This window comes from Elephantulus edwardii, unplaced genomic scaffold (assembly GCF_000299155.1).
Source record: "Elephantulus edwardii isolate Elephantulus edwardi_28Jun2011 unplaced genomic scaffold, EleEdw1.0 scaffold00006, whole genome shotgun sequence".
Taxonomy (NCBI): domain Eukaryota; kingdom Metazoa; phylum Chordata; class Mammalia; order Macroscelidea; family Macroscelididae; genus Elephantulus; species Elephantulus edwardii.
The window spans coordinates 28,964,165-28,984,005 of record NW_006399756.1 but is presented as its reverse complement, the minus strand read 5'-3'; the positions used below and the strand labels follow the sequence as shown (position 1 = coordinate 28,984,005).

The following is a 19,841-nucleotide window of genomic DNA, read 5'->3' as shown; positions in this document are numbered from 1 at the left end:
TTCTCATCTAGATAACCCTATTCAAAGCTAAAAGAAGCAGTATTGTGGAGTTACATAAGATGTCACTCTTAGGTACGTGGGACTCTAAATAATATTTTTCAAGTTCTAGTCCGGCTATAGGGACAATTAAAATATTTTTTTTTAATTTCTATGTTTAGCTTTTTTTTATGTTTAGCTTTTTTTATTTATTAATTTCAATGAACATTTACAGAGATTTTGGATTTCAATTCATTGTTGCACTTTTCTCCCCATCCACCAACCCAAAATATATTTTTAAAAACAAATTTTAAAAAGGCAGGCAATTAAAATTAACTTCCCCAAATCAAGAGGGAGGGCTTAACTGTCAAACTATACCTTTCTCAAGAATCGTCAGATAGATAACTCCATGATTCAGGTTTTCTCTTGAAACAGTTCAGTCTTATGTGGCAAGCAACTACAGAATTACAGGCTTCCAACAAAAAGCTGTCAATTCCCAGTCTCAAAGTATATCTAACCATGAATCCAAAAGCTTCTCCTAGTGATAACAGAATCAGCTGGATCCAGAGAGCTGTAACATTCTCTGGGTTTTCCATTTCTCCCAGTAGATATCTAAAAAGGTCAGGCCTTGTGCAATTTCTCTCCTTTTCACAAAACTGTGAATGCTTTGGATGCTATTTAGCACAGTGAAGCTGAACAGATTGTTTTGGGGGCTTTGGGGGCCTTTCTTCCTGCAGGGAGGCAAATGTTGCTTAGTGATCTGCATCTGAGCATAGGAGTCAGGAACTCTAAGTTCTAATCATGACTCTGTTTAATGTCTCATGCCATGATCCTTGGCAAGTTAGTTAACCCTTCTATATCTCCATTCCTTTCACCAACAAATGAGGATAAAAATAATGACTCATCACCCAGGGATATGGCAAAGTGTAAGAGTAAGGACTGTGATCCATAGCTAAATGTCGAGTGTAAAATGCCAGTATAAATCTGCCTTTAAATGAATTCATGTTTTCAGATTCGGAAAAGCCACACTATTTAAATGCAGGCTGGCCCCCAATGTCCCTTCTGCCTGCAGTAGAAGTAAAGCAAGCTGACGCCATAAAGCCCTGCTAAGTATTTCCTTTTCCAGCCCCTACTGCTCTTCTCTAAACATTCTGCTCAACCTTTAGTGGCTTAGAAAAGGTTCTATTTTTATTTGGTTGAAAGAAAAGAACTCTGATGGCCTAGTAGTAAGAAGCTGTGCTGAAACCCTAAAGGCATATGGTTTGAATCCACCAGCTGCTCCACAGGAAAAGGATAGGCAATTTCCTTGTGCAATATGCTGCCTCTGAAAATCCACTGCAGGGTCATCTATGGGGGTTGGTTCTGATTCCACAGCATACAAAACAACAACATGCAGTGTAGGTAGGTAAGAAAAAGAAACTACCCACTGTTCTTTTTCATATCAACTCAAATAAAACTAAAGTGAATGGTGAGCTCTATCAGAAGCGACAGGGTAAACTCAACAGAAACGCGACAACAGGCACACATCCTAGTGGGTTCCCTAATCATTACTTTGAGGCTCAAACATAACATTGTGCTACTGTAAGAAAATGTTCATTTGTTATTAACAAAAATTCTGTGTATTCATAAATCATTTAAAGTCTATGTATTCATATAGCAAGGAGTTGGAAACAACCTAAGTGCCCATCAACAAACGAATGGCTAGAGAAGCTGTGGTATATTCGTACAATGGAATACTATGCTGCATTAAAAAACAAGGAACTCTTGCAATATTATTCAAAATGGTTGACTCTGGAGAACATTATGCTGAGTGAAATGTCCCAGTCACAAAGGGACAAATATTGCATGGTGCCACTGTTGTAGAATGGGACTGTCCTTGGGGTTGGGGAGAGACTGAGTAAGATGGGTTCAAGAATGTATGCTGCTCTGAAACAGAGAAGGGAGAAAACTGTTTAAAAGAGATATGTGATTAGGTATTTCTGTCATGACAGGAGTCTAGAGCGATGGCTACATGGTGGAGTGGACCTGGGGGAGGGTTTGTAAAATAATGAAAGAATCTTTTCTTTTACTTTTCCAAGAGGATAATGTCTGGTGGGGGGGGAGCCTTGGGAGGGGACAAATCTACAACAATGAATGAATGGAAATCCAAAACCTCTGTAAATTTTCACTGAAATTAATAACAAATTTAAATAAAAAAAAAGAATTAAGTTAGAGTAAGGATGGCAATGGAACCACCTTACCTCTGTAACTTGATTTGTACCACTATTAGAACCTCTACTCAGAATATTATTGCTTTTCAGTTTTTGACTCATGCACTTTTAACTTGTTAGTTAAATTTGTATCTTCTAGGCTGCAACACTTCCATGATACATCTTAAAGGATATGAACATGTACGGCTAAGCACAATTGATAACAGTGCATCTAAATTCCAAAATCAATCTCCATAATAGTCTATGTGTTTCCTACTGCCAAGGGGGCCCTTTAGAGTAGTGAGAGAAGACCTTCACCCTGAAACCCACAGCGTCCCTTTTCAGCAGGAAGTAGCTAAGAGAATACGCCATCCCCTTTTCCTTATGAATCAGGGTGAAGTCTCTCTCAGGGAGGAGTGATAGGGAATGGCAAGGGAAACACTGACAAAGGAGATTTATCAGAACTGGCTTTGCCAAACACTGTGGCAATTGGACAATTAAAACAGACATTGGGGGGGGGAAGAAGAACGAACTGGGGAGGAGGATGGAGAAAACAGTGCAACAATGAATGAATGAAAACCCAAAATCTCTGTAAATGTTCATTAAAACTAATAAAATTTAATAATAATAAAAAAGAATACAGAATATAGAATATAAAATATAGAAAAAAATAAAGTCTATGTATTCATTAGGTCATTCAAATGTCTTCTAAGCCTCTGTTAAAAGACAAATAATAAAGCAACACACACACACACACACACACAAAAAGAAAAACAAAAAAGATAGTCTCCTGAGAATAAAACAATGATTCAAACACTGGTCCAACCCTCTAGAAATTTTTTTGAGAGAAAAAAATTCTGTATTTAAACAAATCATCATATGAACATATATATGCAAATACAGCAAAAGAATGTGCCATGATAAAATAGAGGCACAAAGTGCTACAGGAACACACAGGAAATAAAACAGTGAATAAAATGGAAGTTTAGCCTCAATTGCTAAAGTTCCCAAAAGAAACAGTTGTTGTTACTGCACACCAACAAGTCAGAACCGACTCACAGCTGAACTCCTAGCAGGCAGTAAATTGCCCATCTTTCTCCTCTGAAGTAGCAGGTGGATTTAAAATGCATACCTTTGAGTTGGTAAATCCAACTTATTACCACAAAACCACCAGAGCTCCTTAGAAATAAAGGTAGATTTAAAAAAAAATAAATAAACCAAATATTAAGATGCTTAGTGAGGGCAAAATTAATTGAGAGGCCAAGAAGCATATAATTAAGGCCAAACTCACTGCTGTTGCTTCAGCTCCACCTCACAGCCATTGTCCACTGACTGGGTTTCCAAGGCTGTCTACCCTTTCAGGACACTGACCATTTTTCTGCCTCAGAACAGCCAGTGGATTCATACTGCTGATCTTTTAGTGGCTGTTTTTACGTGCCGCTGAGTAAGAACCAAATCACAGCTGATCCTCCTGTGGGTTTTCAGAGGCTGTAAATTGCATGAGAGGAGAATATCCATTTTTCTCCTGGGGAGTGAATGGTGGATTTGAACCATCTGCCTTTGAGTTGACAGCACAATTCCATACCACCGGTCAAAATGTAACATATTGATGAGGTCTGGTGGTGGCCTAGTCGTAAGCAAGCTGCACTGCAATCCCAGAGGTGCGCGGTTCGAATCCACCAGATTCTCTGCTGGAAAAGGAGGGACAATCTCCTCCTGTACCACTCAGATCTGATTTGACGGTACACACAAAAAATAATAAATTTTTTTAAAAATTTAGGGAAAAAAGGTAACATATTATGCCACAAGAGTTCCTAAAATTATAACAAGGATTCTTTTTTACTATTATTATTCATTTTAATGAAAGTTTACAGAGTTTACAGAGACTTAAGGTTTCCATTCATTCATTGTTGCACATCCCTGCCCCCCAATTCACTCTTCTCCTTGAAAAGTAAAACTCTTTCATTGTTATGCAATCCCTCCCCTCAAGTCCACTCCACTATGCAGCCTTCATCCTGGACTCCATGATGGGGATTCTTAAAATAAGATCATGAACTGAATTTCAGAAGGTCTATGAACTCCCTGAAATTGTATGTAAAAGGTGTCATGTGCAAATGAACATTTTTTCTTGGAAAAAGACTAAAGCTTTCATCATCTCAAAAGTAAAGAACTATTACACTTGGGCTTTATCCTAACAGCCCAGTGTCCCCCTATCTATCACTGAAGGGTTTTAGTAACTAATTCTCTACTGAAATCAGGAGCTCTGGATAGCCTAGAAATCAGGAAAGAGCTTTTGAACTTTCTAAAATGTAGTGATAACAAATGATTGCTGGAAAATGCATAGAGGCTGAACTTCCTTTTCTCCATATGCTAGTTGAAGTTACCTAAGTCTATTTCCCCGGGTACTCAGATACCATGGTGACAGCATCCTATAAATAGACAGTGGCAGCTTTAACCTGTAAAATCAACAGCCGTTGTTGTTCAGTGCTGCTGAGTTAGCTACAATTCAGTTAGACCCTAGGAACAACAGATTTGAACCTTGCTATCCTCACAATCCCTGATATGTTCAAGTCCAGTGTTACAGTCAATGGGGAAAGTATGTCAGACGAAATCGAATCCTCAACTAATATAGCTGATTCTTATTCTTCCATATGACCAAACCCAGGAATTCCACATAAGAATTTAGAAAGAGAACTTCTGGCTGCCTCAGCAACAACAGAAAGCTGCTGTAGTTAAACAGCATAAGACTAAAAATAAGTTTGCTAAGTGAACTGAACACACAACAACGGGCATTTAAAGTGTAGCAGACTCCTTTCTTGGTCTTTCCCCAAAAGCTTTTCAGTCTATGTTTAATCCAATAATACATGCCTTAACAATCTTATTTATAAATAAAATTCACTTTTCAATTACAGTTTACAGGACCAGTATGGGCAAATGGACAAGCATGTATGTATGTATGTATGTGAGTGAGAGAGAGAGAAAGAGGTTGTTGTGCCACATTGAGTTGGAAGCAACTCATTGCTGACCCTCTAAAGTGGATTTGCTGAGTATACAGACTGCATAGGAGAATGCCCATCTTTCTCCCACAGAGTTGCTGATAGATTCAAACTACCTCTCTTTGAGCTGACAACAAAACTCCTTACCACTAGGCCATCTGAGATAGATACACACACACACACACACACACACACACACACACACACACGCACGCCATAATGAATCTCACACACCTTTCTCAAATCCCTAACTCTGTAAGGCAGAGTGAACACATGCACATAGCAACATTTGAGGGACAGTGCCAGCTAAGAGTGGGTGGATCCACCAGAGGCACACTTATAGTCACTTTTTACAATATTACTGTGGATTCTAAGTACATCAGATGTGGTGCTGTATTTTGCAGCTTTCCTTAACACCTGCTGCTCAGCGTCTCATCATGTGTACCCTCCACGTATTAACAAACGGAAGTAGGGTTCCAGGAGAGCTCAGTCTGTATGTGAAAAGGCAGTAACTTTACAGAAAACTCTAGCACAAGTACCTACCCCCTAGAAACAAGTATGGTCTAAGTCACACTAATGATACCCACCTACCCCTCCCTTTAACATAGCAAGGGTCTCATAAGGCCCACTGATCAATTCCAAGATAATACACAATTATAAACAGAGCTGAAGGTACTTGAAGACAAAGTCAGCTGACAGAGAATATGAATAGTTTCCTTTAAAATTTTCTAACCAGAATGAGGAAATTTCAAGTCCCACAAACTTAAAAAAATAAGGAAAACAAGTATGTTTGACTCTTTGCTTAAGTAAAAATATTGAGAATGTATTCTTGGGTTTATAACATGTTAAAGTAAAACAAATGATGACAATAGCACATAGCATGGAAGAGGCATTTATTTAATAATCATAAAAGTGTCACTTTCATCAAAAGGACAGGGAACATAAGATGAAGACAGGAAAGTAAGGAGAGGTCCAGAAAGACAAATCTGAGTCGAAGGCAAAGTAAAAAGGGCAATGAAATAGCACATCATGGATGAGGACAAGACATGATGAAGATGGGATAAAAGTCGGGAGGGAGAGCCTTTTCTGGTTCATAAGCATGATGACTGGGGGTTCATGGTTTTAAGCCTTGTTATGACATAGGCACACTACCCGTCTGACGTAAAGGAGAAAAAAAAGGCGGGGGGCGAGCACAGCAGTAGGATGTAGAATGGTTCCGACCAAAATGAAATAAAAACATTAAAATAAAACCAGAAGTGAATCAGAAGAAGCAAAAAAAAAATTACTACTGCAGTAAAACCTATGAAAGCCTAAACCTCTTTATGGCAGAAACCTGTGAAAGATGGAAAATGAAAATATTTCCCCCTAAAGCAAGCCACATAAAAGTAGTAAGACTACCCTGCCAAAAGCAGAAACATTTTGAGACCTAAGAAAATAAATCAATCCTGTCGAGTTCCAGCTCTCAGAGGTTTCACTGTAAAACCAATTGTTTAGTGTCTAGAGTATAAGCTTACCACAGCAACAGGCATAAACCATTTGAATTTCTTATAAATGCTACAATTATGCTAAAATCCACAGGTTAGCATTTGTTTTCTGTAGTCCTAAATATTTAAGTATGGTAATCAAGTAAGTATCCATTAGCAACAGTAATCCTTTATGTAAAAAGGACTGCTGCTACCTAAAAACTTCCAAGAACCCCTAGTGACATAGCCATTAAGCACTAAGCTGTTAACCAAAAGGGTAACTGATCAAGCCCACTTATCACACTGCAGGAGAAAGATTTGCAGCCTCTTTCTGTAGGATTATAGCCTTGGCCCAAATATCCATCAATGGATGGATACAAAACTCTGGTAAATTCACACAATGGAGTATTATGCATCGCTAAAAGACAAACTAGAATTCATGTCATACTGCACAACATGGACCAACCTAGAACAAATTATGATGAGTGAAAAAAGTCAGTCACAAAAGGACAATTCTATTACAAAAAACTAAGGAAAAGCTTACACACAGAATCAATCTTGGAAGGTTAAAAAGCAATGGGAAGGAGGTAGAAGAAAGTAGAATTTTTTTTTAAAATATAATCACCTTGGAAACTGCACAGGGATGTTTTATTCTTTCCTACAGGGTCACTATGAGTTAAAATTGACTCAACAGAAATGGGTTTGGTTTTTCCCTGGATTTTATATAAGGCTAACTTTAGTCACTTTAATCTCTCTTTAGCTCTGCTGACATCCTTCAATCTCCAACTTCCACAAAAATCACAAAACATACTCTTCTCTCCTAAAATAGCAAAATAACCACTATTGCTACTTAGTGTTATTCTACTCCCCATTCACCACCAATAAGCAGTAACTACAAAGAATTTGCTAATCCATTAATTAAAGATCTCAACTTCCCATTATGGAAGACTAAATATAGAAAGCCAAATTGGGTTGGGAGGAAACCATGTCACAACAAGCAAAATGAATTCCATGGAATGAGGCTGGGATGCTGGCCTGTTTTTCATAAAGACTATGACACTAACATACCCTCCTCTACTCAGACTAGAGAATAGTCCTCCCATGGGTGTGGCAACCACTCAACACTATAATCTTTGGGAGAAAATGTTATTGTATCATGGATCAGAAAAGCCACAGGACCCATCAGCAAGCAACTGCCTCAGGAAGCATGTCTCTTGTGATTTTTTAAAACCTCCAATTTAGTTACACAAAAGAAAGGGGTGGCAAGCCAGCATTAATTGCACCCTTAGAGAAGAGCCACTTCCCGCCTGCAGGGGTGGCAGGCACTTTATGGGGCTACCAAATGGATAAGAAGATAAAAGTAAACACTATAATTTACTGTTTTTGTCTCTGGCAAAGGGGGAGTGGCACAATCGACACTGTCTGTAAACAGTAATAACGCCAGATGTAACACAAAGAACAGGATTCTCCCCATCTCCCCACCACCATCTCCACCCGCTCGCTCTGCTCTGCTATGACATTCCTCCTGAGATTACTCATCTTGAGGAGAAACACTGAAGCCTCCCTATAGTCCATATGCTGCTACCAAATGGAACAGAGGGCCAATCCAAGTGTGTACTGACTCCTCCTAGCTCACTCTCTCTCAAGGGAACTCAAGAAGTACTCAGTTGTTTTCATCAAATGAAAAAATAAAGGATGGAGGAGGATTAGGATAGAAAGTGTACCCTAAAAACATACTCAGTGTATCCTAGAAACATACTCAGATATGAATCAAAGAAGAGCTGAAATAACAAGAAGTCAAATGAAAACAGAAGCATCCCAGACTGGGGGGGTGGGGGGTGTGTATCATCTTATTATCTTAAGCACAGGTCTAGGGGCTAATAAAAGGTAGGAGAGAATAAATTGCAAAGAGAAAGTTACCTGACCAAAGTTCCCGCCAAGTGTAATGCAGGCGTACTCTACATTTCTTCTGGTAGCAAAGTAATTTATGTACTACCTGAATGCAGCGTCTACAAAAGAGAAAGGAGACAGGGTAAGACTAATACTATGGTGCAAACTTCCCACAGGTCATTTTCTTTCGTAAGGCAGTTATGCTAAGCCTCTGAAAACACACAAACATTTTAAAAAAAAACAAACTGTTTTTAATTCTACTTGCATCTCTTTCTGTGGATAAATCCATATACATTCCTGTTTTCAGTGAAAAAAAGGGACTGGAACCACTGATTGATCAACAGACAATTATGCAACACTGATATAATTCCTCTGAGTATCTTTCCTGGGAGAATGTGGCAGACACAAAGAGAAACAGGAAATTACAGATCTTATGGCTCCAGATATGTTATGTTTGTTGTCTGATCCTATGCCATTCTTCTCATCTCAGATATACTTAATTATTCTCATTGCTCCAACCACTATGTGAATCCATCTCATTGAGGATGTTCCTCTTTTTCACTGACCTTCTACCTTTCCAAGCATGATGTTCCTTTCCAAGGAACAGCCCCTCCTAACAACAAGTCCATACCTCTTCAATCTATGTGTGGAATAGATCATTTAAGAGGCTGGACTTTATGAGGAGGAATGGGGCATCAGAATTGGCGGAAGACTCAACAATAACCTGTGATATGCAGATGACACGAACTTGCTTGCTAAAACTGAGCAGAATCTGAAGCATTTGCTACAAAAGGACTGCAATTTTCAATTTGACTTGAAGCTCAACATTAAGAAGACAAAGATTCTCACCACTAGGTCAATTGGCAGCACCAATTGATAGATGGCAAGGAGACTGAGATTGTTAAAAATTTCAGCTTGTTTGCCTCCCCAAATAACAATGTCAGCACTAGTAGTCAGGAAACCAAAAGGTGAATTGCACTGGGTTAAATAAATCTGTTGTCAGGGACCTCGCCAGAGTACTAAAGTGCAATGATGTCAGTCTGAAAACTAAGGTGCGCCTGATCCACCCTGCAGTCTTTGCAATTATTTGCTATGCATCACAAAGCTGGGCAATGACGAAGAACAACAGAAGGATCAGTACCTTTGAGTTGTGGCGCTGAAGAAAAGTGTTAACATTCCATAGACTGCTAAGAGAACAAACAGGTTTGTCCTGGAGAGGGTAAAACCAAGTTGCTCCTTAGAGACAAACATTTTAAAGCTCTGTCTCACATACTTTGGACATGTTGCGAAGGAGTAACCAGTTCTTGGAAAAGGGTATCATGCTTGGAAGGGTGGAGGGACAGCACAGGAGAGGAAGACCCTGGATGACATGGACTGACACAGTAACTGGAGTAATGAGAGTAGATAAGTCAGAGACAGTGAGACTGGGTCAGGATAGGACAGAGTTCAGAGCTATTGGGCACAGGGTCGCAGGTGACTCGTAAACACATAACAACAGCAAGCCCAAAGTAAATGAGATGATGCTTTACCACCTTCACCTCTAAGGAGCACTCTGGCTGCACTTTCTCTAAGATATATGTATTTGTTCTTTTGGCAGTCTATGGAACACTCAGCACTCTTCTCCAACACCACAATTCAAAGGCATCAATCTTTCTTCTGTCATTTTTATTCAGTGTCCAGCTCTCAGAGACACAGCAGGTGACAGAAAATACTATATTTTTAATTAGGTGAACCTTAATCTTTTGGCTGACATAGGTGCTCTTTAGTATTTTGGAGAGGTTCCTGATAGCAGACTGTCCAAGTGCAATACATCTTTTGATTTCTTGACTGCTATTATCAATGATGTTGACTGTGGATCCAAGCAACATGAAATCATTGACAATTTCAATATTTTCTCTATCTATCATGATGTTGCTCACTGCCTCAGTTTTGAGGATCTTTGTTTTCTTGATGTTGAGATTTAATCTATATTGCAGGCTATAGTCTTTCATCTTCTGCAATAAGTGTTTCAAATGCTCACTTTCAGCAAGCAAGGTTGTGCTATTTATCTAATGAAGGTTGTTAATGAATAGTCTTCCTCTGACCCTGATACTACATACTTTCATAAAGTTTTGCTTCTTGAATGATTTGTTCAGTACACAGATTGAACAGGTATGGAGAGAGAATACAGTCTGACTTATACCTTTCTTGATTTTAAATGACGCAGTGTTCCCTTGTTCTGTTTGAACAATAGCTTCCTGGTCTAAGAATAGGTTTCAGCACAATTAAGTGTTCTGGAAATCCCACCATAACCAGTTTGTTATGATCCTTGCAGCCAAATGTTTTTGCACAGTCAATAAAACATAAACAGACATTCTCCTGGTACTCTCTGCTTTTCTGATCCATCTGACATCAGGAATGACATCCCCGGTACCACAGCCAATTCTAAACTCAGCTGGAATATCAGGTAGTTCTCTATGTGTTGTTCTAGCTCATTTTGGATGATCTTCCACAATATTTTGCTTGCATGTAATAATAATATTGTTCTATAATTTCCACATTCTGGTTGGATCACCTTTCTTAGGAATGGAAACAGATATGGATCTCTTTCAGTCAATTGGCCAGGTAGCTAGTTATCTTCTAAATTTCCTGGCATATACAGTATCAAAGGCTGCATCTGTTATTTGAAACATGTCTGTCGGTATCCCACTGATTTCTAGGGCTTTGTTGTTTGTTTTTGTGCCAATGCCTTCAACGCAGCTTGGACTTTTCTCAGCATCACTGACTCTTGATCACAGACTACTTCCTGAAATATTTCTGTGTCAATCAATTCTTTTTGGTACAGTGACTCTGTGTATCCCCCTGCCCATCTCCTCTCGAGGCTTCCTGGATCATTTAAGATTTTGCCCATAGCATCTCTCAGTATTGCAACTTCAAGACTTGAATTTTTCAATTCCTTCAACTTCAAGAATACTTAAGAAATTCTTCCCTTTATATTCTCTAATTCCAGCTCTTTGTACATTCTGTTATACTTTTTTTTTTCACAAGATGCCTTCTGTCCCAATCTCTTTTACTTCAATTTTCAGTCTCTTTTGATAGCCATTTTAGTCTTTTCTTTCTCTTCTGTCTTTGTAATGATCTTTCACATTCTTTAAGATGACGTCTTTGATATCATCACAGTTCATACATTGACATGTTGTTGTTATAGGCCGTCGAGTCACTTGCGACTCATGGCGACCCTATGTACAACAGCCCTAACTCTGCTCTGTCCTGTGCCAGTTGCACTGTCTCTGACACTCCCATCCCGATTATCCCAGTCACCGAATCAATCCACCTCATAGAGGGCCTTCCTCTCCTGCGCTGTCCCTCCACCCTCCCAAGCATGATGTCCTTCTCCAAGGACCGGTCTCTCCTCACAACATGCCCAAAGTATGTTAGACGGAGCCTCAGAATTCTTGCCTCCAAGGAGCCACCCGGTTTAACCCTTTCCAGGATGAATCTGTTTGTTTTCCTAGCAGTCCATGATACCTTCAATACTCTTCTCCAGCACCACAGCTCAAAGGCATCAATTCTCCTTCTATCCTCCTTGGTCATTGTCAACTCTCTGATGCATAACAAGTGATTGTGAAGACCATGGCCTGTATCAGACTCACCTTAGTCTCCAAAGAGACACCAATGCTCTTCGGCACTTTGGAGAGGTCCCTAATAGCAGACTTTCCCATGGCAATGCGCCTTTTAATTTCCTGGCTACTGGTGCCAAGAGTGTTGACTGTGGAGCCAAGCAAACTAAAGCTATAACAATCTCAATCTCTTCACCATCCATCCTGATGCTGCCAATTGGCCCAGTGGTCAGAATCAATTCTTGAGATGGTTTTTAAACTTGGGTGAGATAGACTCAAGGTCACTTTTTGGTTCTTGTGGACTTGTTTTCATATTCTTCAGCTTCAATTTGAACTTGCATTGGAGTAATTGATGTTCTATTCCACAGTCAGCACCTGGTTTGGTTTTAACTGCTGATATTGAGCTGCTTCCGTGATTCTTTACACAGATGTAATCAATTTGATTCCTGTGCAGACCATCAAGTGAGGTCCAAGTGTAAAGTCACCTTTTTTGTTTTTGTTTTTTTAAAAAGGTATTTGCAATGAATAAATCATTTAATGTACAAAATTCAGTCATTCTATCTCCAGCCTAATTTCTGTTACCAATCCATAATTTCCCATTACCATTCCTTCTTTCTCCTTTGTTTCCAACTTTTTTTCTTTCCAACTTTTACATTCTAGTCATCAATTATTATTAATGCATCTTGACTGCATGTTTAGTCAATTTGAGACTGTAAAAGTTGTTAGAATTTCTCAATTTCTTCATCTTTGGCTTTGGCTTCTGGTGCATATATTTGAATAACAGTTGTATTACTAGGTCTTCTTTATAAAGGTAGGGATAATATCCTATCACTCACAGCATTGTACATCAAAGCTAGATCTTAAAAGTCTTTCTAACTATGCATACAATATCATTCTTCAATTTTTCAATTTCTTGGCAGAGTAAACCATATGATTGAGTTCATTTTTTTATTTTAAATTAAATTAAAAATTAATTTACAGTTGAAATCCACCTCCCCTGAGCTGGTTCTGACTTACAGTGACCTCCATCAGGTTTCTGAGACTGTAAACCTTTACAGGGCAAGAATGCCCATCTTTCTCCAGAGTAGCAACTGGCAGATTTGAACTTGCAACTTTTTGGGTTAGCAACATGATACATTACATATTATACCACCAAAGCTCATAATTTGTGTATTGCTGTTATGTGCTGTCATTAGAATGACTCAGAGTTGACGCTCCAGGAGATTTTCTGAGGCTATAAATTGCATGAAAGGAGACTGCCAATTTTTCTCCTGTGGAGCAGCTAGTGGAATCAATCTGCCTGGCTTTGGGTTGGCAGCACAACTACTTACAACCCGGCTACCAGAACTCCCTTCCTAATTTATAGTTAACTTAAATTTTATTTGCATTTTTTAAAACTCCTCATAAAAATTTAAACTTTAGTTCATCAAAAGACTTTACCACAAAAGTGAAAAAAATAAAAAGCAACCAAGTTACCAACTGAGAAAATAAATTCAGAAATCATATATCCACCAAGAAGAACCTAATAACCAAAATAAATACAAAGCTTTAATAATAACAAAAGAGACAAATAATCCAGTTATAAAATGGGCAGAAGACTTGGATAAACATTTCATCAAAGAGGAAATTCAAATGGCCCAGAAACACACAAAAAGATGCTCAATGTCATCAAACCAAGAGCGATACAAATCAAATACACAAAGAGATACCATTTCACTCTCACTAGGATAGGCCAGCCTTGGAGAAGGACATCATGCCTGTAAATGTGGGAAGGTCAACATAGACGAGGAAGGCCCACAAGATGGATATATACAGATACAACAACGATGGGCTCAAGTGGAGATGGTGAGGATGGCACAGGATGGGGCAGGGTGTAGGGCTGTTACACACAGGATCGCTATGAGTCGCAGGTGAATTGACAGCACATAACAACAATGTGGTAAATCTTACTCTCTGACATTGAGGTAGAATTAGAGGCAGTATGGAACGATACAGTCCTTTCTCATGATGTGATCTAAAATGTGGTAAGCCAATCAGTTATTAAGTGATATGGGTTGAATGCAATACCCTTTATGTTTTTGTTGTTGTTGTTGTTATTGTTAAGTGCTGTCAAGTACAACTCATAAAACCCTATGAACAATACATCTGAACCCTATCCTATTCTGTACCACCTTCATCATTTTTGACACACTTGAGCCCATTACTGCAGTCACTGTGTCAGTTCATCTGGTTGAGGGTCTTCCTCTCTTTCTGACCCCTTCACCTTTCCAAGCACGATGTCCCTCCCCAAAGAATGGTCTCTCCTGACAACAGAGTATGTGAGATGACGCTTTCTCACCTTGGCCTCCAAAAAGTACTCTGGCTGCACTTTACCCAAGACGTAGCTGTTTGTTCTAGAGCTTGGACTTCTCTAGATCTTTTCTAGAACTCCAGGTTTTTTAAAAAACCCAAAAAGATTCTGAAGAAACTGTCAGACACACCTTTTTCCTTTTTTCAACAACCACTGACAGAATATCAATCATACATTTAGTATCTGTTACGTGCTGAATTGTGCCCCTTGAAACTATTTATTAAAATCCTAACTTTCATAGATGTGAATACTCACTGGAAATAGTGTTTTCTTTGTTATATTACTGGTATCAAGTATGTTTTAAGAAAATCAATTTTGAGTTATAAAAGATTAGGCAAGGCAAAGAGTGGAGTCTCTCCACTTTGGCTAACCTATGTTCCTTTTCTAATAGATCCCATCTGCTGCTCCAAGGAATGGCAGCTTCAAGTAAAAGGCACTTTCAGAGATGGGGCTGACATTCTGTCAGTTTCTATACAGCTTTAACCTGAGCTAAAGAGTATCCTGAGTCCCTACTAACTTTAGCAGACACTTTACCAATCTGTTGAGTGTCAGTTTTACAACTCAAAGAATAAAGAAAAACAGGTGGTAACTAACCGCTTAGACTTCATTAGCAGAGGAGCAAAGGCAGTAGAAAGAATATTACTAACTTCCCTCTGTGGAGTGAGAATCAAAGTAAGAGGAATAAAAATGCCTGAAAACAGATCAAAGACATAAATGTGTCTCTGTCTCTCGCTCTCATTGTCATCTACTTTGAAATGACTCATAACTGATACTCCATTGGGTTTCCAACAAATAGGAAGAGATGGAGAGACAGCCCATCTTTCTCCCTCAAAACCTCTAGTGATTCTAAATGCCAGAGAAGTGAGGCCTTTGGGTTAGTAGCTCAGCTTCCCACACACTACATCACCAGAACTCCCTAATGATAAATGCTTTCAGCAAAACTTGTAAGTTCCTATTTTCTCAGTTTTCAGGGTATTCCAAGTAATAGGCGTACACTGCTACCTCACTAGTCAACACTCTTTGATCCACAATGCATACCATTTTCGGTTCCTCTCAGCCTCTGTAGCTCTCGGGAATCTTGTAGGAGTCTCTCAAATGAGAAGTAGAAAGGGGACTATGTAAACAGATTTAACTTAGATAATTTCAGTAACATTAAAAAAAAATTCTGAAACATGTCACAACATGGATGATCCTTGAAAACATTATGCGGAGTAAACTGAGGAAGATAAAGACAGGGAAAAGTATCCATTAATAGACAAATGGATCGATAAAATGTGCTATATACACACAATAGCTTATTATTCAGCCATAGAGAAAATTGAAGCACTGACACACTCTACAACACAACTGAACCTCAAAAACATTATGCTGAGTGAAAAGATTTCCGTATCTTCAGGGTGTTGTTGTTAGGTACTTTTGAGTACAACTCATAGCAACCCTATGAACAACAGACCTGAATCCTGCCCTATCTGTTGCTATACTCACAATCTCTAATATACTCAAGCCCATGACTGCAGTGACTGTGTCAACCTACTTGGTTGAGGGCACCTTCAGGAGTGATATTAAAATATTTTACAAACCATAAACTATCGTCATAAACAGTCGTCAGAACAGAGCAAGGGAACACTGCATGGTTCAAAATTGGGAAGGGTGTACGCCAGGGATGCATCCTATCTCCACACCTTTTCAACCTATATGCTGAACAGATTATCCGGGAGGCTGGGCTCTAGGAGGAGAAATGTGGGGTAAAGGTTGGTGGACGATTTATCAACAACCTGCATTATGCGGATGACACAACCCTGCTTGCTGAAACTGAGGAGGACCTCAAGCACCTGCTGCAGAGTGTCAAGGACTGCAGCCTACAATATGGATTGAGGCTCAATGTCAAGAAGACAAAGATTCTCGCCACTGGACCAATTGGCAGCATCAGGATGGATGGTGAAGAGATCGAGATTGTACACAGCTTTAGTTTGCTTGGCTCCATAGTCAACAGTCTTGGCACCAACAGCCAGGAAATTAAAAGGCACATTGCCATGGGAAAGTCTGCTGTTAGGGACCTCTCCAAAGTACTGAAGAGCAATGGTGTCTCTCTGGAGGCTAAGGTGCGTCTGATACAGGCCATGGTCTTCGTAATCACCTGTTATGCATCAGAGAGTTGGACAAAACCGGGTGGCTCCTTGGAGGCAAGGATTCTGAGGCTCCGTCTAACATACTTTGGACATGTTGTGAGGAGACACCAGTCCTTGGAGAGGGACATCATGCTTGGGAGGGTAGAGGGACGGCACAGGAGAGGAAGGCCCTCTATGAAGTGGATTGATTCAGTGACTGGGATAATTGGGATGGGAGTGTCAGAGACAGTGCGATTGGCACAGAACAGAGCGGAGTTTAGGGCTGTTGTACATAGGGTCGCTATGAGTCACAAGCGACTCGACGGCATATAACAACAAACAACAACATAAAGTAAAAAGACTCATTACCATCACATCAAAATCAACTCAGAGCTGACCCTCCATTGGGTTTTCAAAGGCTATATATCACATGGGAAGAGATCGCTCATTGTTCTCCAGGGGAGCTTCTGGTGGATTTCAACTTCCTGAGAGGCATCACTTTTGGGTCAGCAGTGCAATTTCGTACGGATAACACCACCAGAGCAAGTGATATAAATTAATACATACATCAAAACAATTAAATACTTCCTTTTACTCTCTAAATAAACTAAATTATATCAAACCTATTTATTAAGTTACATAACTTATACTGCAAATCAATTTAATAGTTCCTAAATTATTTGTTAATTTTCAGAAACTTTGGTATAATTAACTATCATATCTGTTGTTGTTGTTGTTATGTGCTGTCGCGTCGCTTGCGACTCACAGCAACCCTTTGTACAACATCCCTAAACCCTTTTCTGTCCTGTGCCAATCGCACCGTCTCCGATACACCCACCCTGAATCCACCTCATAGAGGGTCTTCCTCTCCTGTGCTGTCCCTCTACCCTCCCAAGCATGACGTCCCCCTCCTTGCAACATGTCCGAAGCATGTCAGACAAAACTTCAGAATCCTTGCCTCCAAGGAGCAGCCTGGTTTAACCCTCTCCAAGACGAACCTGTTTGTTTCCTTAGCAGTCCATAGTCTATTCAATACTCTTCTCCAGCACCACAGCACAAAGGCATCAATTCGTCCTCTATCCTCCCTAGTCATTTTCCAACTCTCTGACGCACAACAAGTGATTGCAAAGACCATGGCCTATATTAGACGCACCTTAGTCTCCAGAGAGACACCATAGCTCTTTAGTACTTTGGAGAGGTCCCTAATAGCTGTAGTTGCTGTTATTAGCTAAATGATGTTTGTGTTTGAGCAAAATCTTGACTTAAGAACACTGTAAATTACTCTATCAACTTCTCCTAAACCATTAGGATCCTCATACTTTACATGCTTTAGCTAGCAAGAGTTCTTGAGTGCACCACCATCACCAGGTGCACTCCTGGATACAAGCACTTCTTACCTGGCTTGGATACAGACAATCTGCACCATGGCTCCTCTTGCAAATGCCGTATCACCAATATTGAGCCACTCAAGAACAGTAGTAAGATTCTACCTATAACTCCAATGACTTCTATTCACTCAAAGGCTATCCGTGTCTCCTCCCATCTCACTAGGCTCCGCTCCTGTTTCTACAGCCAGCCAGCAGAGAACATAATTGGCATTATGGCTTTAATAACTTACACTATTTACCAAGCAAGATAAAAAATTTAACAACCAGAATGGCTTTGGAAATATATAACGGCTGAATTATCTCCAAATTGACAACTCTCAGTGGTTTCTTTCATGCATGTATTGATTTCCTATTTTAATAAAAAACCATTCCACTATCTACTGAAATCTTGGAAGGCTCACTGAAATATGTACCTTTGCTGGAGCCTGTACACAGATTTCAGAATATCTAACAAAACAGCCCATCTTCTCCACAGAAAGCAACTTAAAGGAGAGTTTAAAAGGAGAGTTTATTAAACCCAGAGACTATTTTTCACTTACAAATCCTGTATCAGAGGTTGGGGTGGCAGTAAGAATAAAGAAGTACAGCCAAGAATGGAAATCAATTGGTCGGAGTTTCCTGCTTCTTATTGCTGTAGGCGAGACTTTTTATTATTTTAAAAACACTGTCCTCCATAATTACTTTACCTATAGCATTCATACACAGATGTGGAAAATGTTTCCATTCTGACCCAGATTTCCGCTTTGAGTATTAAATTGTTTTACATTCCTTATTTCTTCACATTTCACCAAAAGGATTATGAACTTATCTGAAATGGTAGAACTAATTTTGCTTTCCATTTGGTAACCCTACTGTATGCTTTGAAAAGCAGAGCATAATAAGAAAGGAGAAGCAGCAGCCTGGGCTGGTGCCCAGTTAGGAGCACACAAGTTCACCTAAAAAAGATTTGAGCTCCGAATACCAAAAACTGAAAAGTAGGAGAGGAAGATCTGGAAATATGCCCATGGGTAGTAACGCAGTAAGTGAACTCAGCCTGAGGGGTGGGACCTTCTGCCCAGCCTCTGTCAGCTTGAGGCCTCATTATCCTCTCCATCTTCCCTAACCTCAGGACATACAATTAGGGAGCAGGTGGAAAAGCAACACAAAAAAATCAAGTAAGAGCAATATAAAAACTCTTCTGAGGGTAAACTTGGACAACTATAGAAAAAAGGATTTCTAAAGCACGCTCTACATGTTCATTAGCTAGGAATGTAGGCATCTAGGTGAACACATATACACCTGAACCTACAGCCCTGAACACATTATCCCACGTTCAAGTTGTCTCCGTTATCTATTTAATCTCAAACAGTCTTTTTTTCCTACTCTTCCAGTCTCTGAACATGCTGCCTACTCACTCCTCCACAAGAAAACTCCTACCATTTCTACATGACTCAGGTCAAATGTCACCTTCCATGCTATCTTGCCTGATCCTGCAGTCAGCATTAGTCACAGATGAACTGCTATCACACTCCACAGGAATTTCACTTTGTCACTTATCATATAAAGTTGTGGTTAAGACTAGTCTCTGGTCCAAAAGGGGTCACAACATAGAGTCCTGAATAGAGTAAGAGATAAATGTGCAGCAAAACTTAAAATCACAAAAATAACCAAGCTTACTGATCTCATAGACACTGGTGGAACCCTCAAACTATGATTCTCATCTGTTTTTTAAGCCTGGAACTAAACTCATAACTTACAGTCAAACAACAGACAAGCCTATAAAAACGAACACCACCTGAGACGAACTCAATCCTTAGAAAAATTAACCATACAAGATAGAAAAGGGCAACATTTGCCCAGAAATAAAACTCAAAATGCAGGAAAGGAGAAGCAAGAACCACAG

The 19,841-nt window shown here is 39.5% G+C and overlaps 1 protein-coding gene across 1 annotated transcript in view; it reads right to left on the bottom strand.

Moving 5' to 3' along the window:
- The window catches only part of LOC102856235 (chromosome unknown open reading frame, human C10orf76), a 239,266-nt gene that overhangs the window by 140,785 nt on the left and 78,640 nt on the right, over positions 1 to 19,841 (bottom strand). Inside the window, exon 20 of the mRNA XM_006879993.1 lies at positions 8,545 to 8,633. Within this exon, the coding sequence (XP_006880055.1) occupies positions 8,545 to 8,633 (89 nt within the window). The remainder of the gene's footprint in view (positions 1 to 8,544; positions 8,634 to 19,841) is intronic.